The sequence below is a fragment of the Nerophis ophidion genome, linkage group LG22 (assembly GCF_033978795.1).
Source record: "Nerophis ophidion isolate RoL-2023_Sa linkage group LG22, RoL_Noph_v1.0, whole genome shotgun sequence".
In the NCBI taxonomy this organism is placed as follows: domain Eukaryota; kingdom Metazoa; phylum Chordata; class Actinopteri; order Syngnathiformes; family Syngnathidae; genus Nerophis; species Nerophis ophidion.
The window spans coordinates 34,604,984-34,631,275 of record NC_084632.1 but is presented as its reverse complement, the minus strand read 5'-3'; the positions used below and the strand labels follow the sequence as shown (position 1 = coordinate 34,631,275).

Sequence of the window (26,292 nt, the reverse complement as noted above, 5' to 3'; positions counted from 1 at the left end):
CAGCTAGTGCCTCATCTGTGGTCACCGAATCTGTGCCCCGCCCTCTCCACGAAGGAGAGTGGGGCCGAGCAGAAAATAAACAACGGGTCAACTGGTCTAAAAGGGGGGTCTGTTTAAAGGCTAGTTATACAAATGAGTTTTAAGATGGGGCTTAAATGGTTCTACTGAGGTAGCATCTCGAACTGCTACCGGGAGGGCATTCCATAGTACTGGAGGCCGAATAGTAGAGATGCGCGGATAGGCAATTATATCATCCGCACCCGCATCACCAAAGTCGTTATCCACCCGCCGTCCACCCGAACTAACATTTTATCAGGACCGTACCCTCCCGCCAACCGCCCGCTGAAATACATCAGAGGTTGTCTTCCTTTACCACTCAGAGCTATTTAAACCTGTTTCACAGAGTAATGATGACAATTGGAGCCGCTAACGTTCCCGCGACTATCCAATAGCGTTCATCCTGATTACAAGAATATTGGCGGCAGTATTTCAAGGCTGGCGCATACTATATGCCCTGCGGCAATTCAAGGAAATACGGTATTTATTAATTAAGTTTAACACACAGCCAATAATCGATTTGGATCAACAGGACGCATATAAACTCCATTTGATGAAATATATATATAATATGAGTATATATATATATATATATATATATATATATATATATACATATATATACACATATATATATATATATATATATATATATATATATATATATATATATATATATATACATATACTTCATCTCTACAGAAATGTTTCATGAGGTGTTCCCTCAATCATCAGGAGATTTTAATGGAAGCATTCACTTATATATATATATATATATATATATATATATATATATATACATACATACATACATCCATTTTCTACCGCTTGTCCCTTTTGGGGTCACTGGAGCATATCTCAGCTGCATTCGGGCGGTAGGTGGCGTACACCCTGGACAAGTCGCCCTCTCATCGCAGGGCCAATAAATTTAGACAGACAACATTCATACTCTCATTCACACACTAAGGCAAATTTAGTGTTGCCAATCAACCTATCCTCTGGTGCATGTCTTTGGAGGTGAGAGGAAGCCGGAGTACCCGGAGGGAACCCACGCAGTCACGGGGAGAACATGCAAACTCCACACAGAAAGATCCCGAGCCTGGGATTGAACCCAGGACTGCTCAGGACTTTCGTATTGTGAGGCAGATGCACTAACCCCTCTGCCACCGTGCTGCCCTTACACATATATATATATATATATATATATATATATATATATATATATATATATATATATATATATATATATATATATATATATATATATATATATATATATATATATATATATATATACATATATATACACATACATATGTGTATATATGAGAAGAGGTTTTAAATTAATTAGCGCCCCGGCGGCAATTCAAGGAAATTTGGTATATATATATTCCGAGAACAATGATGTCATGTTATCGATGGGAGAATGCATTTTCAGACAATATGATTCGAGCAGCTAGAAGACACCAAGAGTAACACTCTTTAGAAAATGGATTAGAAATAACAAAATAATAATAAAAACAAAACAAAACTTAGGACTTCCCGCAGGCCGGATTGTGGATACTGGCGGGCCGGATCCGTAGTTTAGGGACCCCTGGTTCCAACACTTGATGAAAAACCTTATTGATGAAACAAGGACTTCCTGGGCTTTCTGATCACAGGGTGTGCCATCTACTGTGCTTTGGAATTGGGCCACAAACGAAATCTTGTTTCTGACCACAAACATCACTGACTACATTGAAAATTAGTGTGAATTGTACAGACCTTAGCGCAGGGGTCTCAAACTCAATTTACCTGGGGGCCATTGGATGCAGAAACTGGGTGAGGCTGGGCCGCAAAAAAAGATTTCTAAAAAAAATCTAACATGCACTTTTTAATGAATTCACCTTCTTTGAATGGCTTGCCCGCCCTAGCAACATACTTGCCAACTTTCGCGATCTTTCCGGGAAACACCCGAATATCAGTGCCCCTCCCGACAATCTCCCAGGGCAATAAATCTCCCGGTTCTCACCCAGACAACAACATTAAGGGCGTACCGTAATAGCACTGCCTTTACCGTCCTCAACCACCTGGCGTCTCGTCCGCTTTTCCACCGTTCAATCAGCCGGCCCAGTCACATATTGTACAGTATGTGGCTTCTGCAGACTCACGGAAGTGACTGCAATACATACTTGATCAACAGCCATACAGGTCACACTGAGAGTGGCCGTATAAACAACTTTATCACTGTTACAAATATGAGCCACACTGTGAACCCACACCAAACAGCATTGACAAACACATTTTGGGAGAACATCCGCACCATAACACGACATAAACACAACAGAACAAATACCCAGAATCCAATGCAGCCCTAAGTTTTCCGGGTTTCAATAGGGAGCGGGGTTGGGGGGGGTGCGGGGGTGTATATTGTAGCCCGGAAGAGTTAGGGCTGCATGGGATTATGGGTATTTGTGTAACTGGTGGTCTTTTCCTCTGCATTGTGTGGCTTTTATGGAAGACGACCGAGCCCATCCCCCGTTATCGTAGACAAAAAGGGTGGGTGTAGTTACATACAAAGTAAAATAAAAACATACCTGATAATACAGAATACAATTGTCATCAAAAACTTTGTGCCATCGTCGAGCCCCTACACAAATATAATAAGGAACAAGAAATGAATTAAAGTTCTTAAAAAGACTAAATATTTTCTGTCGTCGCATGGACGCCTACCTCTCCCGTTATCGTGGACAAAAAGGGAAGTTGGAAGGCGTGTCCAACGCATGTGAAAAGACAGGTGTCATAGTTATTATTGCAGTAGGAGGGACAACGAGACAATGGTTCCACATTGACAAAACATCATACAATATTCAGGTATTTACATGTAACTTACATATTTTGTGTAATTATAACAATAATAAAACATTAGAAAATACATTATTTACAAGACGTAATTGGCCCTGTTACATTTGTTCTGTTGTGTTTATGTTGTGTTACGGTGCGGATGTTCTCCCAATATGTGTTTGTCATTCTTGTTTGGTGTGGGTTCACAGTGTGGCGCATATTTGGAACAGTGTTGAAGTTGTTTATACGGCCACCGTCAGTGTGACCTGTATGGCTGTTGGCCTTGCAGTCGCTTACTGTTTCTACAGAAGCCAAATACAAAATGTGGCTGGGCTGTCACGCTGTTTGTACAGGTTGTAGGGGACGCTGAAGGCAGTGCCCCCTAATATTGTTGTTAGGGTGAAATTCGGGAGAATGATTACCCCTGGAGGAGCACTGAAAATTGGGAGTCTCCCGGAAAAATCAAGGGTAAACAAATATTACGCTATAAAGCGCCATTCATTTAAAACTCGCGGGCCGCACCAACATTAAATTTCACATCAAGATGTGCGGGCCGCAAAATAACGTCTTGCAGGCCGCGTGTTTGAGACCCCTGCCTTAGAGCAGTGGTTCTCAACCTTTTTTCAGTGATGTACCCCCTGTGAAAATGTTTTTCATTCAAATACCCCCTAATCAGAGCAAAACATTTTGGTTAAAAAAAAAATAGAGATAAAGAAGTAAAATACAGCACTATGTCATCAGTTTCTGATTTATTAAATTGTATTGCTCATTTGTAGTGGTCTTTCTTGAACTATTTGGAAAAAAAGATATAAAAATAACAAAACACTTGTTGAAAAATAGACAAGTGATTCAATTATAAATAAAGACTTCTACACATAGAAGTAATCATCAACTTAAAGTGCCCTCTTTGGGGATTGTAATAGAGATCCATCTGGATTCATGAACCTGATTTCTTCACAAAAAAATAATCTTTAACATCAATATTTATGGAACATGTCCACAAAAAATCCAGCAGTCAACACTGAATATTGTATTGTTGCATTTCTTTTCACATTTTATGAATTTAGATTCATATTTTGTTGAATTTTTATTCAATGAATATTTATAAAGGATTTTTGAATTGTTGCTATTTTTAGGATATTTGTAAAAAATCTCACGTACCCCTTGGCATACCTTCAAGTACCCCCAGGGCTACGCGCACCCCCATTTGAGAACCACTGCCTTAGAGCAGGGGTCGGGAACCTTTTTGGCTGAGAGAGCCATGAATCCAAATATTTTAAAATGTATTTCCGTAAGAGCCATATAATATTTTTTTTAACACTGAACACAACTAAACGAGTGCATTTTTAAGTAAGACCAACATTTCTAGAGTATAATAGCTCTCTTATTATTTGTAATAACATTGTTATTCTGAAGCTAACTGTGGAGGGGGCGTGGCCTGCGGGCCTGCAGCGAAGCAGGGTGTGCCAGGACCGGCCTCGAAATCAGCGACAGGTGCGTAAAAGGCCCACCTGGGCCTTGTTATCTAATCACCTGTCGCTCTGTTATAAGCAGCAGCCAGGAGGAGAGACGGGGGTTGGGGCTGGAGCCAGAGTGCGAAGGAGAACAAAAGAGAAAAAGAAAATTGCTGGAAAGCAACGGAGAGACTTATTGAAAAAAAAAATATATTGCAACCTTGAAATAGGCTCTCATGTCGGTGCTTGGTGGTCTGAAGAACCCCCGGGAGGGCAAACCCTAAACTAATCAATAGTAAATAAATCACTTCTTACCCTTAATGCAACTTCTTGAACAAGTGCGGTAGAAAAAAAGATGGATGGATTCAAATGCATGAGCATTTTTTTTATATTTTGCACGTTATTTTTAACACTTTGATTACAAGTGGAATTATTCATTACTTATTGTGTTAAGCAGTGTCAGCTCAGATTTATCCGAGAGCCAGTTGCAGTCATCAAAAGAGCCACATCTGGCTCTTTTGAAAAAAAAAAATATATATATATAAATTGACCTCCTTTTTAGACCAGTTGATCTGCCGCTTCTTTTCTTTCTCCTATGTCCCCTCCTCCCTTGTGGAGGGGGTCCGGTCCGATGACCATGGATGAAGTACTGGCTGTCCAGAGTCGAGACCCAGGATGGACCGCTCGCCTGTGTATCGGTTGGGGACATCTCTACGCTGCTGATCCGCCTCCGCTTGAGATGGTCTCCTGTGGACGGGACTCTCGCTGCTGTCTTGGATCCGCTTGAACTGAACTCTCGCGGCTGTGTTGGAGCCACTATGGATTGAACTTTCACAGTATCATGTTAGACCCGCTCGACATCCATTGCTTTCGGTCCCCTAGAGCGGGGGGTTTTGCCCACATCTGAGGTCCTCTCCAAGGTTTCTCATAGTCAGCATTGTCACTGGCGTCCCACTGGATGTGAATTCTCCCTGCCCACTGGGTGTGAGTTTTCCTTGCCCTTTTGTGGGTTCTTCCGAGGATGTTGTAGTCGTAATGATTTGTGCAGTCCTTTGAGACATTTGTGATTTGGGGCTATATAAATAAACATTGATTGATTGATTGATATATATATATATATATATATGTCTCTACAGAACTGTTTCATGAGGTGTTCCCTCAATCATCAGGAGATTCTCCTGATGATTGAGGGAACACCTCATGAAACAGTTCTGTAGAGACAAAGTAGTCTTGTGATTTTTCCCACACCTACATATTGCGCTCTACCAAGGTATCGAGCACTATTCTCTGGATAATCCAATCAAGATATATATATATATATATATATAAAATATATATAAAAAATATATATATTAAAAAAAGAAAGAAAAAAAAAAATCTATTTTTTTTGTATTATTATTTTTTTGTATTATTATTTTTTTAAATAAAAAATTCTTCTGCGTCCCGGTACCAATCGGGCCACGGTCCAGTACCGGCCCGCGGCCCGGTGGTTGGGGACCACTGCCTTAGAGCATCCTCTCCCCGTACAATAGCCCGCCCCCTCCCGCATCACCAGCGGAGTAGCTGCGGCGGCGCTGACTCTCCCACACGCGGGTCGTCTGTGGACGCTGCCTGCCTGGCCGGCTCTGGACATGGCGGCAGCGGCCCCGGAGGAGGAGGACCGCCGACCCATCCGGAGGGTCCGATCCAAAAGTGACACGCCTTACATCAATGAAGCGAGGATTTCTCTGCACCTGGAGACAGGTAGGGGCAGCCGGACACGACACGCCATGCTAGCTAGCACACCTCGATATGGCGGCGTGTACCCACGGTTTCGTGGGTACACGCCGTGTAGTGGAAGTAATCAATAACGGCAGGCCTGAGACGTGAGCGTGACTGTGGGGGTTTTACGTTGCGGGTCTGACGGTATCCGTATTGCTCACTATGACTCATTGCACCGGTAAAATCCGCGGGAGACAATTCGCCACATATTACACTAAAATGTAGCGGCTGATAATGAACCACACACGGAGGTGTGTTTTATACGAACGTGAAGTAATTACTGCGGTGGGAGAAAAGTGAGGCGTGTAGATTACAAATCGTGGTAATTCAGCGTTGAGACAACGTTTTCCTTGTTGCTGTGGCCACGATGGAACACTAACAACGGCTGCAAGTCCATTTTGTGCGAACGACTTGATATTATATCAACACTTCAATTGTCAGAATCGTTTTCGCCGAGGAAGGCTCCTTTAATGACACGTCCACTGTTTTATTGGTGCTGAAGCCCAACTAATGCAGAGTGGATCCTTCCCACGGTGTGCATAGACCTGGGGTCGGGAACCTTTTTGGCTGAGAGAGCCATGAAAGCCAGATATTTCAAAATGTATTTCCGTAAGAGCCATATAAAATTTTTTAACACTGAATACAACACTAAATTGGCCCTAGTGTGTGAATGTGAGTGTGAGTGTTGTCTGTCTATCTGTGTTGGCCCTGTGATGAGGTGGCGACTTGTCCAGGGTGTACCCTGCCTTCCGCCCGATTGTAGCTGAGATAGGCGCCAGCGCCCCCCGCGACCCCGAAAGGGAATAAGCGGTAGAAAATGGATGGATGGATGGATGAATACAACTAAATATGGCTTCACGGTGGCAGAGGGGTTAGTGCGTCTGCCTCACAATACGAAGGTCCTGCAGTCCTGGGTTCAAATCCAGGCTCGGGATCTTTCTGTGTGGAGTTTGCATGTTCTCCCCGTGAATGCGTGGGTTCCCTCCGGGTACTCCGGCTTCCTCCCACTTCCAAAGACATGCACCTGGGGATAAGTTGATTGGCAACACTAAATTAGCCCTAGTGTGTGAATGTGAGTGTGAATGTTGTCTGTCTATCTGTGTTGGCCCTGTGATGAGGTGGCGACTTGTCCAGGGTGTACCCTGCCTTCCGCCCGATTGTAGCTGAGATAGGCGCCAGCGCCCCCCGCGACCCCGAAAGGGAATAAGCGGTAGAAAATGGATGGATGGATGGATGAATACAACTAAATATGGCTTCACGGTGGCAGAGGGGTTAGTGCGTCTGCCTCACAATACGAAGGTCCTGCAGTCCTGGGTTCAAATCCAGGCTCGGGATCTTTCTGTGTGGAGTTTGCATGTTCTCCCCGTGAATGCGTGGGTTCCCTCCGGGTACTCCGGCTTCCTCCCACTTCCAAAGACATGCACCTGGGGATAAGTTGATTGGCAACACTAAATTAGCCCTAGTGTGTGAATGTTGTCTGTCTATCTGTGTTGGCCCTGCGATGAGGTGACGACTTGTCCAGGGTGTACCCCGCCTTCCGCCCGATTGTAGCTGAGATAGGCGCCAGCGCCCCCCGCGACCCCAAAAGGGAATAAGCGGTAGAAAAAATGGATGGATGGATGTTATTTTAAAGCTAATCAATAATAAATATAACACTTCTTACCATTAATGCGACTTCTTAAACAGGTGCGATTGAAATTGCATGGTTGGATTAAAATGCATGAGAATGTTTTATAATTTGAACGTTATTTTTTGACACTGTGATTACCAGCGGAATTATTCATTACTTATCGTGTTAAACAATGTCAGCTAAGATTTATCTGAGAGCCAGATGCAGTCATCAAAAGAGCCACATCTGGCTCTAGAGCCATAGGTTCCCTACCACTGGCATAGACGCATAGTCTATATCAGTGTTTTTCAACCACTGTGCCGAAGCACACTAGTGTGCCGTGAGATAGGGTCTGGTGTGCCGTGGGAGATTGTCTAATTCAGGGGTCACCAACCTTTTTGAAACCATGAGAGCTACTTCTTTGGTACTGATTAATGCGAAGGGCTACCAGTTTGATTCACACTTAAATAAATTGCCAGAAATAGCCAATTTGCTCAATTTACCTTTAAAAAAATAAAAAAACAAAAAACAAAACATATATATATATATATATATATATATATACATATATAAATGGGTTTTTTTGTCCGTCATTCCGTCGTACATTTTTTTTCCTTTTACGGAAGGTTTTTTGTAGAGAATAAATGATGAAAAAAACCCCTTAATTAAACGGTTTAAAAGAGGAGAAAACAATGAAAAAATTTAAATTAAATTTTGAAACATGGTTTATCTTCATTTTCGACTCTTTATAATTCAAAATTTAACCGAAAAAAAGAAGAGAAAAAGTAGCTAATTCGAATCTTCTTGAAAAAATGTAAAAAATAATTTATGGAACATCATTAGTCATTTTTCTTGATTAAGATTAATTTTAAAATTTTGATGACATGTTTTAAAGAGGTTAAAATCCAATCTGCATTTTGTTAGAATATATAACAAATTGGACCAAGCTATATTTCTAACAAAGACAAATCATTATTTCTTCTAGATTTTCCAGAACAAAAATTTGAAAAGAAATTCAAAAGACTTTCAAATAAGATTTAAATTTGATTCTACAGATTTTATAGATTTGCCAGAATATTTTTGGGGAATTTTAATCATAAGTTTGAAGAAATATTTCACAAATATTTTTTTTCAAAAAAACAGAAACTAAAATAAAGAATTAAATTAAAATATATTTATTATTTTTTACAATAAAAAAAAATACTTGAACATTGATTTAAATTGTCAGGAAAAAAGAGGAAGGAATTTAAAAGGTAAAAAGGTATATGTGTTTAAAAATCCTAAAATCATTTTTAAGGTTGTATTTTTTCTCTAAAATTGTTTTTCTGAAAGTTATAAGAAACAAAGTAAAAAAATAACTGAATTTATTTAAACAAGTGAAGACTAAGTCTTTAAAATATTTTCTTGGATTTTCAAATTCTATTTGAGTTTTGTCTCTCTTAGAATTAAAAATGTCGAGCAAAGCGAGACCAGCTTGCTAGTAAATAAATACAATTTAAAAAATAGAGGCAGCTCACTGGTAAGTGCTCCTATTTTGGCTATTTTTAGAACAGGCCAGCGGGCGACTCATCTGGTCCTTACGGGCTACCTGGTATTCGCGGGCACCGCGTTGGTGACCCCTGGTCTAATTTCACCTATTTGGGTTAAAATATTTTTTACAAACCAGTAATTATAGTCTACAAATGATGTGTTGTTGTTGAGTGTCGGTGCTGTCTATCAGTAGATAGAAGCCAGTAGCTAATTGTTTTGTAGATGTCGGAAACAGCGGGAGGCAGCATGCAGGTAAAAAAGTGTCTAATGCTTAAACCAAAAATAAACAAACGGTGGGTGTCCTTAAGAAAAGGCATTGAAGCTTAGGGAAGGCTATGCAGTACCAAACTAAAACTGAACGGGCTACAAAAGTAAATAAATACAGAATGCTGGACGACAGCAAAGACTTACTGTGGAGCAAAGTCGGCGTCCACAATGTACAACCGAACATGACATGACAATCAACAATGTCCCCACAAAGAAGGATGAAAACAACTGAAATATTTTTGATTGTTAAAACAAAGTAGATGCGGGAAATATCGCTTAAAGGAAGACATGAAACTGCTACAGTGAAATACCAACAAAAAAAGAGAAAAAGCCACCAAAATAGGAGTGCAAGACAAGAAGTAAAACACTACACATAGGAAAACAGCAAAAAAGTGAAAATAAGTCATGATGTGATGTGACAGGTGGTGACAGTACACCTACTTTGAGACAAGAGCTATAGTCATGCATGCTTGCTTATGCTTTAACGTCATATCCAACAATTGCAACAACCACATTTTACTGTTAAGTGAGTTTCAATTTTAAATAATTTCTGCTGGTGGTGTGCCTCCGCATTTTTTCAACGCAAAAAATGTGCCTCGCCTCAAAAAAGGTTGAAAAACACTGGGCTGTGGTTTGATTTCATATCCAACAATTGCGATAAAGACTTTTTTATCGTCAATATCCGCTGCTGTGTTTAATTTTTTTTAATGTTTTCTGCTGGCGGTGTGCCTCGTGATTTTTTCAATTTAAAAAAAATTTGCTTTGGCTCAAAAAAGGTTGAAAAACACTGGTCTAGATCTAAATCAATAATGTGACATTAATCAAATTGCATGTTATTGCATATCTGTTCTGTAACTGTCACCACTTGAAAGTCCCCATACCCATTTTGCCTGTGGGCGTTTATGATTCCGTGCATTCACACCAGCTCAGAGATCCTCAAAACCAGGGGTCTCAGACACGCGGCCCGCGGGCCAATTGCAACTCGCAAGACTTTATTTTGCAGCCCCCACTTTAATATGAAATGTTAAAGGCCTACTGAAATGAGATTTTCTTATTTAAACGGGGATAGCAGGTCCATTCTATGTGTCATAGTCGATCATTTCGCGATATTGCCATATTTTTGCTGAAATTATTTAGTAGAGAACATCCACAATAAAGTTCGCAACTTTTGGTCGCTAATAAAAAAAGCCTTGTCTTTTAAGGAAGTAGCAGACGATGTGCGCGCGACGTCATGGGTTGTAGGGCTCCTCACATCCTCACATTGTTTATAATCATAGCCTCAAGCAGCAAAAGCTATTCGGACCGAGAAAGCGACGATTTCCCCATTAATTTGAGCAAGGATGAAAGATTCGTGGATGAGCAAAGTTAGAGTGAAGCACAAAAAAAAAAAAAAATGACGGCTCCGGGCGGCAGCAGTGTGAGCGTTTCAGATGTAATTAGACACATTTACTAGGATAATTCTGGAAAATCCCTTATCTGCTTATTGTGTTAATAGTATTTTAGTGAGATTCTAAAGTCATACCTGAAAGTTGGATGGCTGTGGTCAACGCCAGTGTCTCTGAGAAAAGCAGAGGAGCCAAGATCACAGCTGCCTTTTTGACAGCTACAGGAGGAGGTCCCATAATCCACTAAAGTCTCCGGTAAGAGCCGACTTAATATCACAATTTTCTCATCCAAAAACTTGCTGGTTGACGTAGAGAAACATGTTCGCTTGACCGCTCTGTGTTAAAGCTTCACAACAAACAAAGAAACACCGGCTGTGTTTCGGTGCTAAAGGCAGCTGCAATCCACCGCTTTCCACCAACAGCATTCTTCTTTATAGTCTCTATTATTATTAAACACATTGCAAAAGATTCAGCAACACGGATGTCCAAATTACTGTGTAATTATGCGATGAAAAGAGACGACTTTTAGATGTAAGTGGTGCTGGGCTAATATGTCCGCTACAACCCGTGGCTCCACACGCACGCGTCCATCATTCGGTGAGATTTTCAACAAGAAACTCCGCGGGAAATTTAAAATTGTAATGTAGTAAACTAAACCGGCCGTGTTGATATATAAACTATCAGACTGCGTGGTCGGTAGTAGTGGGTTTCAGTAGGCCTTTAATGTTAGTGCGGCCTGCGAGTTTTATATGAATGCCGCTTGCCAGCGTTGTTATTTGGGTCCAAAATGGCTCTTTCAACGTTCTGGGGTTGCCTACCTCTGCGTTATTGGAAAAGCGGCAAATAAGTGAAGTCGACAGAGACGTTGCAATGGAGACGAGGGTTTTCTTACGTGCCTGGCTGCAGTCACACCACGACACCTGTCCGTCAGTAACAACAGTCTCCGATAACCTGGACCAATTCAAACAGTTATTTCTTTTTTTTATTGTTTATTTGGCATTGCCCCACACGATGAAAACGACATATATTTCTATATGACGCCGGATAAGACTCCGGGAGCAGTCACTTTTTTGTAAAGAATACTTTTATCCGCCGACCGCCATGTTGCTATAGGGAGGAAAAGCGGAATGACACACAATGCGGAAATAACAAATAACATTATTCTCCGTGCGTCGGCTAAATACAAATATATTCCACAACCCCAAACATGTCTTTTTCAAAGCCTGCAGTGAAGAGAAAGGTTAGTGATGAGCAAAGACAATTTCAGGAATAATGGGAGATTCAATATTTCTTTGTTGAGCACAGGAGCACCCCGACGTGTCTTATTTGCACAGAGAAAGTTGCGGTGCACAAGGAATACAATTTGGAACGTCATTATACAACTACACATGCTGAGGAGTATGCATATTTCTTTTAAGAAATATTTTCTTGCGGCCCAGCCTCACCCAGACTCTGCATCCAGTGGCCCCCAGGTGAATTGAGTTTGAGACCCCTGCTCAAAACGATGGCTAAACAGTGCCGCCCCTGACTTTTAACTGCCTCTTGTTGAGCCATCATTTTGAGCAGGGGTCTAAAACTCAATTCACCTGGGGGCCACTGGATGCAGAGTCTGTATACGCATTAGAAAATACATGGACATTTGGGATGGATCTATTGAAAACATCAGCAAGGGGTAGGTGTTCAGAGGGGGAAAAAAGCTCAAATAAGCAAAAAAAAAATGTATTGCTTCGTTTATCGAACAGAATACAAAGCTGATGGCTAAACAGTGCCGCCCCTGACTTTTAAGAGGCAGTTAAAAGTTAAAAGAGAAAAAAGCTCAAATAAGCAAAAAAAAAATGTATTGCTTCATTTATCGAACAGAATACAAAGCTGATGGCTAAACAGTGCTGCCTCTGACTTTTAACTGCCTCTTAAAAGAGACCTATTGCCATTATAGTGCAGCCTACATGTGTCTCTTATGTTTGACTGGTCATACTTATCATTACACCATGTACCAAATAAAATAGCTTCGAGGTAGGTAAGCTCAACCAAACGCATTTCTTACATCAGTCGTACCGGGTTATAAGCCGCACTGTCGAGGTATGCGAAGAAAAAAAAAAGATTTTAAGTGGGCCTTATAGTCCAGAAAATACGGTACTTACGTCCACAGTGGTACAAAGGACCCAATTGCACACATGTATACGCGTTAGAAAATACATGGGCATTTGGGATGGATCTATTGAAAACTTCAGCAGGGGGTAGGGGTTCAGAGGGTGAAAAAAGCTCAAATAAGCAAAAAAAAAATGTATTGCTTCATTTATCGAACAGAATACAAAGCTGATGGCTAAACAGTGCCCCCCCCCTTAAAAGTCAGGGGCGGCACTGTTTAGCCATCAGCTTTGTATTCTGTTCGATAAATAAAGCAATACATTTTTTTTTTTGCTTATTTGAGCTTTTTTCACAGTGCCGCCCCTGACTTTTAAGAGGCACTGTTTAACCATCGGCTTTGTATTCTGTTCGATAAATGAAGTAATACATTTTTTTTTGCTTATTTGAGCTTTTTTCACCCTCTGAACACCTACCCCTTGCTGATGTTTTCAATAGATCCATCCCAAATGTCCATGTATTTTCTAACGCGTATACATGTGTGCAATTGGGTCCTTTGTACCACTGTGGACGCAAGTACCGTATTTTCCGGACTATAAGGCACACTTCAAATCTTTTTTTTTCTTTGCATACCTCGACAGTGCGGCTTATAACCCAGTACACCTAATGTAAGGAATACGTTTGGTTGAGCTTACCCACCTCGAAGCTATTTTATTTGGTACATGGTGTAATGATAAGTATGACCAGTCAAACATAAGAGATACGTGTAGGGTGCACTATAATGGCAATATGTCTCAAGTAAACAACACCAACATTTTAGATGTTCCATTGAAAATATAGATCATTACACACGGCACTCAAAAATCTATTAAAATGTTTTAGTACGTCTTTGGTGAGCTATGAAGCCGCACCGCTTGAATGATTGTCGGCCCATTAAACATACGAGTATTATACGAGTGTGTGTATAAGGTAAGACATTATCTGGCATTTTGTTTCGCAATATAATGCAAAAGCAACTTTTCTTACCTTCTGGTACCTGCTGATCTGTATTTGAGACTTGTATAAGACCTGAACAATTGCGCACATACACGCAGACGCCGTAGTCGATAAACTTCTTCTTTTTCTCTATCTTCTTGTGATGGGACATTCTCCTCTGCTGTTGCCATTTCTAATATAAAGTAGTGTACATTTCTTACTTATATCTGTCAGAAAAAGCTAAAACATACCGTACATACATATATATATACACATATGTATATATATGTGTATATATATATATATATATATATATATATATATATATATATATATATATATATATACACATACATCAGGGTTTCTCGCAGCGTTTTGTTGCTAAGGCAGCCAATATGTAGAAAAAATAAGATCCCTTTAATTCATCCAGCAACTATAAAATGATATTGCGTATTAGATGATGTGTCTAATACTGTATTTTTATTTATGACAGTCCATAAATGTTGACAAACATAAATAGAGCTTCAGCGCGATCCCCTCCTTTCACAAACCCACTTCTGCTCAACTGCTAGTTTGCACGTCCTTTTTAGCCATACTAAATAATGACACAAAACAGCAACCGTAGAACAGTTTAAGTCTTGATAAATTACACTGAGTGTGTTCAAGAATTATAATTGCATTTTCTCCTCTCAGTATTGCGGGAATTCCGATAATCATGAGGACGGAGCTAAATTAATCGCACTCAGTATAATAAAATAAATGTTATCGGGCCCATAGTGAGCACTTAAAATAGTTAAAATTTTCCTGCAGTATGCATCAATAGTCCTCTGCCATAGTGACAGAACATGGAAAACATTTTGACTTGCAGTGTACACTTTTTTTTTTTGGGGACACATTTATATAGGGAAAGAATTCAGTTTCTAAGCATGAGTGAACCTTTTTGGAAGACATAAGAGCTTTTGCAAGTTAGTTATGTTGTTGTGCTACTTTACAGTTTTGCCAATTTCTCTTCAGAGTTTTGAGATTTAAAATTTCTGTTTCAAGAAATGAGCCAAACCAGTGGAGAAAAAAAATCCCAAATCCTTGAGTATGACTTTTTTTCGTGTCACTTTAATTCATTATCTTATTATTTTGAGCAATTGGAACAAATGTTTCAAATACTATATCGACTATATCATTATCTTCATTCAGTTTTCAAAATGTTCTGTGTTACGAGGTGCAGGAAGCTTATAGTATCTGACTTTGTGAAAAGGCAGAGTGGTTGCCAATCAGTAGCAGGGCGATTGTGAAAGCATGAATGGTTTCATGAAAGTCTGCTGTGTTCAGCACTACAAACACCCAAACCAGTGAAGTTATCACGTTGTGTAAATCGTAAATAAAAACAGAATAAAATGATTTGCAAATCCTTTTCAACCTATATTCAGTTGAATAGACTGCAAAGACAAGATACTTAACGTTCAAAATGAAAAACTTTATTTTTTGCAAATATTAGCTCATTTGGAATTTAAAGCTTGCAACATGTTTTAAAAAAAGCTGCCACAAGTTGCAAAATGACTGAGAAAGTTGAGGAATGCTCATCAAACGCTTATGCGGAAAATCCCATTGAGAAACAGGCTAATTGGGAACAGGAGGGTGCCATTATTGGGAATAAAAGCAGCTTCCATGAAATGCTCAGTCATTCACAAACAAGGAAGGGGCGAGGGTCATCACTTTGTGAACAAATGCGTGAGCAAATTGTCGAACAGTTGAAGAACAACAATTCACAACGAGGTATTGCAAGCAATTTAGGAATTTCACTATCTACGGTCCATAATATCATCAAAAGCTTCAGAGAATCTGGAGAAATCACTGCATGTAATATTGAATGCCCGTGGCCTTGGATCCCTCAGATGGCACTGCATCAAAAACCAACATCAGTGTGTAAAGGATATCACCACATGGGCTCAGGAACACTTCAGAAAACCACTGTCAGTAACTACAGTAACTTTTAATTTTTCTGAAGCAATCAATAAAGTACTATCTATCTATCTACAGTTGGTCGTTACATCTGTAAGTGCAAGTTAAAACTCTACTATGCAAAACAAAATAAATTTAAAAAGAACACCCAGAAACGCCGCCGGTTTCGCTGGGCCCTAGTTCATCTAAGATGGACTGATGCAAAGTGTAAAAGTGTTCTGTGGTCTGACGAGTCCACATTTCCAAATTGTTTTTGGAAACTGTGGACGTCGTGTCTTCCGGTAAAAAGAGGAAATGAACCATCCGGATTGTTATAGGTGCAAAGTTCAAAAGCCAGCATCTGTGATGGTATGGGGGTGTATTAGTGGCATGGGTAACTTACACATCTGTGAAGGCAACATTAATGCTGAAAGGTACATACCGGTTTTGGAGCAACATATGTTGCCATCCAAGCAACGTTATCATGAACTCCCCCGCTTATTTCAGCAAGACAATGCCAAGCCACGTGTTTCAACAGCGTGGCTTCATAGTAAAACAGTGCGGGTACAAGACCTGTACCCGCATTGAAAATGTGTGGCGCATTATGAAGCCTAAAAAAAACCATGGAGACCCTGGACTGTTGAACAACTTGAGCTGTACATCAAGCAAGAATGTGAAAGAATTCCACCTGACAATCTTCAAAAATTGGTCTCCTCAGTTCCCAAATGTTCACTGAGTGATGTTAAAAGGAAAGGCCATGTGACACAGTGGTAAAAATGCCCCTGTGCCAACTTTTGCACTGTGTTGCTGCCATCAAATTATACATTAATGATTATTTGCACAAAAAAAAAGTTTCTCAGTTCGAAAATTAAATACCTTGTCTTTGCAGTCTATTCAATTGAATATAAGTTAAAATGGATTTGCATATCATTGTATTCTGTTGTTTTTTTTTCACGAATTACATATTGTGCCAACTTCACTGGTTTTGGGTTTTGTACAAATGGCTAAATTTGGTAAATGTGCTTATATCTTCCTGAAATCTTTTTTGAGCTTTTTGAGCCGTTTAATTATTGTTGTTGTGTGCTGGCAGGCCTGGCATGTTGGTCAGGCTCTTTTTAAGCACTAGTACTTTATTTTTTGAACAGTAATAAAACAAAATGCAAAACATAAAACTGCTTGGCTGTTGTTTAAACAGCGTTCATGATTTTCGAAATAAAACATAAAAAAAATTGCAGGTAATTATTAAAAAAAAATAGATCAAATAAAAAAAAAAAAATAAATAAATAAAATGTTGCGGTTGCATTGCAGATACAAAAGTCCACAAAAAAAAGGTAAAAAACAAATGAAAACAAAAGGTAAACCTCAAAGAAAACAAAGGGCATAGAATATATTAAAAAGGTACATATCTGTTGTAACCAGCTGGTACTTCAGCAACGCCATTTCTACATACAGCCACACAAATAAAATAAAACAGCAAAAAAACAAAAATGAGCTATAAATAATACTGTACATAGAAAAAAAAACAAAAAAAACACAATTTCAACACCCGCATACTGTACACGGCAGTGACCTCTGCAGCGCTCCACGCTCTTGTCTGCCGAGGTCAGGGGATTATTCTTAACAAAGCAACCAAGAGAGCAGACTCCGTCTTAGGCTGCCCTCCAGCTCTCAGCCAATGTCCAGTCCATGCGGACGAGCAAGAATCTGTCCCAGGAGACCGAAGCGTCCGATACATGCTCATTTAGCCATGGTTCTGTGATCCAACCCGATGCCCAATGCTAATTCCCGACGCTAGTCTCCACGCAGACTCCGGTGTAGCAGAGAGTCTACAAGTGTACTGGTCTCCAGTGCAAACATGGCCATTGCTCAAAGGCTCCCCTGATGCAACTCCAAAAGCCCGCAAAAAGCACTGCAGAAGTCACAAAAAAGCCGCCCCTTGTTGCAATCTTGAAGTGCCATCCATCCATCCATCCATTTTCTGCCGCTTATTCCCTTTGGGGTCGCGGGGGGCGCTGGTGCATAAGTGGCCTGAACCAAAAGGCAAAAAAACACATGAAAACAACAGTACTACAAGAACACAATAAGGATACACAGGAGCCCAGAACTCCTGCAACCAGCAGCCACTACAGTGGTGTCGTGTTGGGGGGAAAGAAAAAAGTTTTTCCACCAAGCATGTTGAAGGATGCTAAGAGCCAATTTGATACAGTTTGTCCATTAGAGGTGTGAACATTTCAATGTAGGTCAACGTTAAGCTAGCTGAACAAAACATTGACATCTTAGCTTTGTGTTATAAATGACAAAGTCAATTGTACTATTATCTAATTATATCTACCGTGGCAGCACAGTGACCCAGGGGTTATTGCATGTGCCCAACAATACGAAGGTCCTGGGTTCGATCCCTGGTCTCGGGATCACTCTGTGTGGAGTTTGCATGATCTCCCCGGGACTGCGTGGGTTTTCTCTGGGTACTCCTCCCACGTCCAACGATATGCACCCTAGGATAGGTTGATCAGCAACACTAAATGGTCCTTAGTGTGTGAATGTGAGTGTGAATGTTGTCTGTATATCTGTGTTGGCCCTGCGATGAGGTGGCGACTTGTCCAGGGTGTACTCCGCCTTCTGCCCGAATGCAGCTGAGATCCCCAAAAGGGATAAGCGGTAGAAAATGGATAGATGGATGGATATCTACCGTATTTTTGGGACCATAAGGCGCACCAAATTAAAAAGCGCATTAGACGGGTCGTATTAAGATATTTTTCAAAATTTAAAACATTATTTTCTGGTCTACATAACATGTAATGGTGGTTCTTTGGTGAAAGTGTTGCATAGAATGTTTTACAGACCATTTTCAGGTAGCTTTCTGAGCGTCTCTCCAGGATCTGCCGTTTTTTGGGCGGTCTTACCTACATGGCTCACCTTCGACAGCGTCTTCTCCCCGTCATCTTTGTTGTAGCGGTGTAGCGTGCAAGGACGGTAGTGGAAGAAGTGTCAAAAGATTGAGCTAACTGTTTTAATGACATTCAGACTTTACATAAATCAATAAAGGAACAGCATTTTCTCATCCGTGGCTCAGTAATGCAACTTCAAATGTGTCCCATGAAAAACCGTCCGACGGGAACCCTCTAGTAACTAAAGTTCCGTGGGTGAATAATGTAAACCCACTACAGTTTTTTGCGCTTTGATAGCTAATCTACTGACAGATATAAGTAAGAACTTTACGCTACTTTATATTAGAAATGGCAACAACGGAAGATAAATGTCACATAAGAAGGTAGAGAAAAAGAAGAAGCTTATGACTAGGGTGTCAACACGGTCTTAAATTGCGGACTCGCGCACATTTCCAGGACTGATGCAAATCCCAAATACAGATCAGCAGGTACCAGAAGGTAAGAAAAGTGGGTTTTGCATGATATTTTGAAACAAAACATCAGGTAATATGTCTTAATAGGTGCTGTTTTGCAGTCCTTATACATGCACCATTATAATACTGGTATGTTTTTTGCGCTGACAATCCATCAAGCGATGCGACTTCATAGCTTACCGAAGTCATACTAAAAACATTTTGACAGACTTTTGAATGCTGTGTGTAATATTCTATATTGTCAATGGAACGTTTAAAGTTTTGGTGTTCTTTACTGCCTTCATATTGCGGTCGACACGTATCTCTTATGTATGACTGCCATCTACTGGTCACATCATTACACCATGTACCTAATAAAATTGCTTCAAGGTTGGTAAGCATAACCAAATATATGCCGTACTGTAGGGAAAACAGGTTGTAAGGATTTTAAGTGCGCCTTGTAGTCTGAAATATACTGTAATTATAAAGACTTGTATATGACTATGTATAATAGTATACTGTATGCCAAAAGCTAATAAAAACAAGCTGCAAGTGCAATAGTAACACAGTCAGAATTAGTAATTCAGTTTGAATAAGTTTAAAATCTGAAAAACAGCATTAATAGTTACAGCTTGTTCCTCTGGAAAAGCCCTAACTTTAACTTTTACACCAATCTAAAATCTTCAATATCCTACTGCATGTACTGTTTAATTTCACATTTGAACCCATTTGATGTACAAACCCCATTTCCATATGAGTTAGGAAATTGTGTTGGATGTAAATATAAAAGGAATGGAATGATTTGCAAATCCTTTTCAACCCATATTCAATTGAATGCACTACAAAGACAAGATATTTGATGTTCAAACTCATAATCTTTATTTTTTTTTGTGCAAATAAATAACTTATAATTTCATGGCTGCAACACGTGCCAATGTAGTTGGGAAAGGGCATGTTCACCACAGTGTTACCTCACATTTTCATTTAAAAACACTCAATAAACGTTTTGGAACTGAGGAAACTAGTTGTTGAAGCTTTGAAAGTGGAATTCTTTCCCATTTTTGTTTTATGTAGAGCTTTAGTCATTTAACAGTCTGGGGTCTCCGCTGTCGTATTTTACGCTTCATAATGCACCACAAATTTTCGATGGGAGACATGTCTGGACTGCAGGCGGGCCAGGAAAGTACTCACACTCTTTTTTACAGAACCACGCTGTTGTAACACGTGGCTTGGCATTGTTTTGCTAAAATAAGCGAAGACGTCCATGATAACGTTGCTTGGATGACAACATATGTTGCTCCAAAACCTGTATGTACCTTTCAGCATTAATGGTGCCTTGACAGATGTGTAAGTTAAAGTTAAAGTACCAATGATTGTCACACACACTCTTGGTGTGGCGAAATTATTCTCTGCATTTGACCCATCACCCTTGATCACCCCCTGGGAGGTGATGGGAGAAGTGAGCAGCAGCGGTGCCGTGCCCGGGAATCATTTTTGGTGTTACCCATGCCTTGGGCACTAACACCCTCATGCCATCACAGATGCTGGCTTTTGAACTTTGCGCCTATAACAATCCGGATGGTTATTTTCCTTTTTGTTCTGGAGGACACCACGTCCACAGTTTCCAAATATAATTTGAAATGTGGGCTCGTCAGACCACAGAACACTTTACCACTTTTCATTAGTCCATCTTAGATGAGTTCGGGCCCAGCGAAGCCGGCGGCATTCCTTGGTGATGTTGATTAATGGCTTTTGCTTTGCATAGTAGAGTTTTAACTTGCACTTACAGATGTAGTGACCAACTGTAGTTACTGACCGTGGTTTTATGAAGCGTTCCTGAGCCCATTTGGTGATATCCTTTACACACTGATGTCGGTTTTTGATGCAGTACTGCCTGGGGATCAAAGGTCCGTAATATCATCGCTTACGTGCAGTGATTTCTCCAGATTCTCTGAACCTTTTGATGATTTTACGGACCGTAGATGGTAAAATCCCTAAATTCCTTGCAATAGCTCGTTGAGGAATGTTGTTCTAAAACTGTTCGACAATTTGCTTAAAAATTGGTGACCCTCGCCCCATCCTTGTTTGTGAATTACTTAGCATTTCATGGAAGCTGCTTTTATACCCAATCATGGCACCCACCTGTTCTAAATTAGCCTGCACACCTGTGGGATGTTCCAAATAAGTGTTTAGTGAGCATTACTCGACTTTCTCAGTCATTTTTGCCACCTTGCCCAACTTCTTTGTCACGTGTTGCTGGCATCAAATTCTAAAGTTAAAGATTATTTGCAAAAATGTTTATCAGTTTCAACTTCAAATATTTTGTCTTTGTAGCATATTCAATTGAATATGGGTTGAAAAGGATTTGAAAATCATTGTATTCCGTTTATATTTACATCTAAGTGAAGTGAAGTGAAGTGAATTATATTTATATAGCGCTTTTTCTCAAGTGACTCAAAGCGCGTTACATAGTGAAACCCAATATCGAAGTTACATTTGAACCAGTGTGGGTGCACTGGGAGCAGGTGGGTAAAGTGTCTTGCCCAAGGACACAACGGCAGTAACTAGGATGGCACAAGCGGGAATCGAACCTGCTAAAACAATTTCCGCACTCATATGGAAACGGGGTTTGTATTACTAAGGCACATTAACCATGGCTCGAGACCTGAACTCAATCACCAAACTAGAACAGGAAAAAGGCTGATGTTCTGATGCATTTCTCCCATAAAGTTGTTGTTTAGGTGACCGTCACCCATCAAAACAGAAGTGATGGAGACAGGAAGGAGACAAGTGGGGTTACTCATACTCTTGCAATAGGCCAGCGTTCGTTTACACATTTTCAGAGATGTAAACACACACACAAACACGCGCCCACAGGCGCTGCTGTTGTGTCACATTGTATTTTGGCAACACGTGCCGAGTCCAGTCAGACAAAGGAGGATGATGAAGTCCATCCATCCATCCATTTCCTACCACTTATAAAAAACTGAATGGATATGAGAGCGAAGGAAATAAACTGCTGAAAGAACAAAAACAACATTGAACTTTGTGTTGCCTCTTTTCCCCACAGCCAATTGATGCTGATGCATCTCTTGACAAATTAATTCAAAGAAAACTGCTCATTCACTTCTAAGAAAGAGCCGTGTAAGGCCAAAATAATATGTATCTAAGTTAAATGAAAAAGTGACAAAAAACAATGATTGTGGTTCTACAAAACCCAAAACCAGTGAAGTTGGCACGTTGTCTAAATCATAAATAAAAACACAATACAATGATTTGCAAATCCTTTTCAACATATATTCAATTGAATAGATTGCAAAGACAAGATATTTAATGTTAGAACTGTAAAACTAAATTTTTTGCAAATATTAGCTCATTTGGAATTTGATGCCTGCAACATGTTTTAAAAAAGCTGGCACAAGCGGCGAAAAAACTGAGAAAGTTGAGGAATGCTCATCAAAAACGGATTAGGAACATCCCACAGGTGAACGGGCTCATTGGGAACTAGTGAGTGCCATGATTGGGTATAGAAGCAGCTTCCATGAAATGCTCTGTCATTCACAAACATGGACTTTGTGAACAAATGCGTGAGCAAATTGTCAAATTGCTCTGTGGTCTGACGAGTCCACATTTCAAATGTATTTATTTACTTATCTATGTGTGACGGGACAGCGGCAGAAGAAAACGGCAGAGAGGCGATGACGTCGTTAGCTGTCAGCGTGTTTATTGACAGCACAATGTGTGAGTGTGGTGTTCGATTAATCCAAAGATATGTCGTGTGACTATGTGTGAGGATTATCTGAGCGTGGTGGTTACCAGAGGGTGTTGAGATCGAGGCGGGAGTCCAATATGGGCAAAGCAGGCTCGGACGTCAGACGGCAGGCGGAAGGACGAGGACAGGAGCGAGGCGTCATGGTCAGTGGGCACACAGCCCGACAACGAAAAAATGACGACGGGAAGCTGGAGGACGACACAACACGAGAGACAGCGAACACGACAGGAAGGGAACGCAGGGAGAGAGAATGCACATGCGAGAAAGCTGTAGATGTATTGTACGAGAAGCTATGTTCTGGCACCGGATCTCAAGACGCGCTGGCTTATGAAGGCTGGACGCTCATGACGGGCAGGTGTGTTGATTGCAGACCTCCTGCTGCTGCACGGAGGCGCTCCCGCAGTGGAGAGGGAACGCCGCAGGGCATGGCCCACGGTGCACTCGGTAGAGGGCGCAGCAGGAGGAGAAGCAGCAGGAGTGTGACCCATAACAATATGTCAGTAAACTCACCATGATCCAGTGCATTTGAGCTGCAAAGTGTGAAAATATAACGTTCTTATTAATGTTTGTCAAAACATACTGACTGAACTTAGGTGTATTTTTACCTCAAATATAAAAATCTATTTTTAACTCATCAAATTGTTGTTTCAATGCTCTTTTCATTTTGTGTTGCAGCTGAGGAAGTGGAGAGGCTGGCAGCGATGCGCTCTGACTCACTGGTACCTGGCACACACACACCTCCAATTAGGCGGCGAAGTAAATTTGCCACCATAGGGCGTCTCTTTAAACCCTGGAAATGGAGAAAAAAGAAGAGTGAAAAGTTCAAGCAGACCTCTGCTGGTGAGGACAAAATACACACATTTCCTTCATTAGCCTGTGCCATATAGCGGACATAAGAAATATATGTTAAATAATATACAGTAGAAGAAACAATGTCACGAACTGTAGGTACACATTGCACAGTACACCACACGTATATTCTCCTGAGAGCCATTGTCCTCTGCAGTGGACATTTCTGTTTTGAGTAACAGGGCACATTTTTCCCACAATGTCTCACTCTGACCAAAGAATAACTAAAGCCAAATGTCCAGGATGCTAGTTTTTAGTAAAATATCAAACAAAAGGCAGTAGAACACAAACACTTTTATGTATGACTTCATAATGCAAAGAGAAAAAATTGTGTACAGTATCTAAAAGAGTATACAACCCTCATATTTCTGTTATGTTGTTATATCTTCTCAAGGGACAATACTTTAAAAAAGGCCAGATTACAGCCTGAAAAGCAGTCTTGATTTACTGTCCGCTGGGAAAAACAACTCAAAACACAGGCATGACTGTGTGTATGTGTATATATATATATATATATATATATATATATATATATATATATATATATATATATATATATATATATGTATGTATGTATGTATGTATGTATGTATGTATGTATGTATATATATGTGTGTATATATATGTATATGTATATATATATATATATATGTATGTATGTATGTATGTATGTATGTATGTATATATATGTGTGTATATATATGTATATGTATATATATATATATATATGTATGTATGTATGTATGTATGTATGTATGTATATATATGTGTGTATATATATGTATATGTATATATATATATATATATGTATGTATGTATGTATGTATGTATATATATGTGTGTATATATATGTATATGTATATATATATATATATGTATGTATGTATGTATGTATGTATGTATGTATATATATGTGTGTATATATATGTATATGTATATATATATGTATATATATATATGTATATATATATGGAGACCCTGCCCCAAGTGGAGGAGTTTAAGTACCTAGGAGTCTTGTTCATGAGTGGGGGGAGAATGGATCGTGAGATCGACAGGCGGATCGGTGCGGCGTCTTCAGTAATGCGGACGTTGTATCGATCAGTTGTGGTGAAGAAGGAGCTGAGCCGGAAGGCAAAGCTCTCAATTTACCGGTCGATCTACGTTCCCATCCTCACCTATGGTCATGAGCTTTGGGTCATGACCGAAAGGATAAGATCACGGGTACAAGCGGCCAAAACGAGTTTCCTCCACCGTGTGGCGGGGCTCTCCCTTAGATATAGGATGAGAAGCTCTGCCATCCGGGAGGAACTCAAAGTAAAGCCGCTGCTCCTCCACATCGAGAGGAGCCAGATGAGGTGGTTCGGGCATCTGGTCAGGATGCCACCCGAACGCCTCCCTAGGGAGGTGTTTAGGACACGTCCAACCGGTAGGAGGCCACGGGGAAGACCCAGGACATGTTGGGAAGACTATGTCTCCCGGCTGGCCTAGGAACGCCTCGCGATCCCCCGGGAGGAGCTGGACGAAGTGGCTGGGGAGAGGGAAGTCTGGGCTTCCCTGCTTAGGCTGCTGCCCCCGCGATCCGACCTCTGATAAGCGGAAGAAGATGGATGGATGGATGGATGTCCGTCGTGATGGTCCTGAGTGAGTTCCACTAAAAGATGAATGTGCTGCCCATTCACCTTGCACGTGAGATATTTGAACAATGTATGTGTGCTTTGTACTCTGTTGACAAGTGGTGTCGAGATCAATGACACACACGTGCAAAGTGGTTCATTTATTGCAGTTGCGGCAACATTTTCCCCAAGTGGGTCACATCTGATGACCTGTGGCGTGGTCAGAGGAGCCGCAATTTGTGCTGCACATGGTCCCCCTTCCCTGTCTACCCGCCCTGTGAACTTTGAAACTGGCTTCTATTTCATCGTAATTCCCCACGGTTTCCTAGGCGACGTTCTGAACCAGCGGTGATGGTAGTGACATATGGGGCTTGAGTGCCATGCGTCTGAAATTGGGAACCTGCAGCCGATTCCTATGTTGTGGGCATCTGCTGACGTCAATGAGTCAGGCTGTACCTGAGCAGGCTGCAGGATGTCTTTTATTAAGGATCTGATCGACGATTAGACCGTCCTCCAACTGTCCAAATTCATAGTGTTTTGCCCGAAATGAGCCAACGGTTCACCTGCACACGCTGCCTGGATTCAAAACGGCACTTTCCCACCGAGAAATATGCCTGCAATGCAACTGTAACCGAGTCATATCTGTCGCCTGTCAGTGTGAGGGTGGTCAAAATCAGGGGTTCCTCTCGACGCGAACAAAAAGTCTCAAAACGATTTTAGCCACCGCTGAAACGGGACTGTAGACTCACCGGGTGTAGGCAAACATACAGGTGGCGACGATAAGCCAAATATGTTTTCCTTGTTCGCCAAATGTTTTGTATGTTTAGCACAATAACA

The 26,292-nt window shown here is 40.6% G+C and overlaps 1 protein-coding gene and 1 long non-coding RNA gene across 3 annotated transcripts in view; both read left to right on the top strand.

Moving 5' to 3' along the window:
* Window positions 1-26,292, top strand: part of LOC133540816 (uncharacterized) — a 322,729-nt gene that overhangs the window by 18,662 nt on the left and 277,775 nt on the right. The window lies entirely within an intron of this gene.
* Window positions 5,886-26,292, top strand: part of phactr1 (phosphatase and actin regulator 1) — a 48,453-nt gene continuing 28,046 nt past the window's right edge. For both annotated transcript variants that reach the window (XM_061883763.1, XM_061883762.1), the window contains exons 1-2: window positions 5,886-6,077; window positions 23,669-23,833. In XM_061883763.1, the coding sequence (XP_061739747.1) occupies window positions 5,966-6,077; window positions 23,669-23,833 (277 nt within the window). In that variant the 5' untranslated portion in view covers window positions 5,886-5,965. The remainder of the gene's footprint in view (window positions 6,078-23,668; window positions 23,834-26,292) is intronic.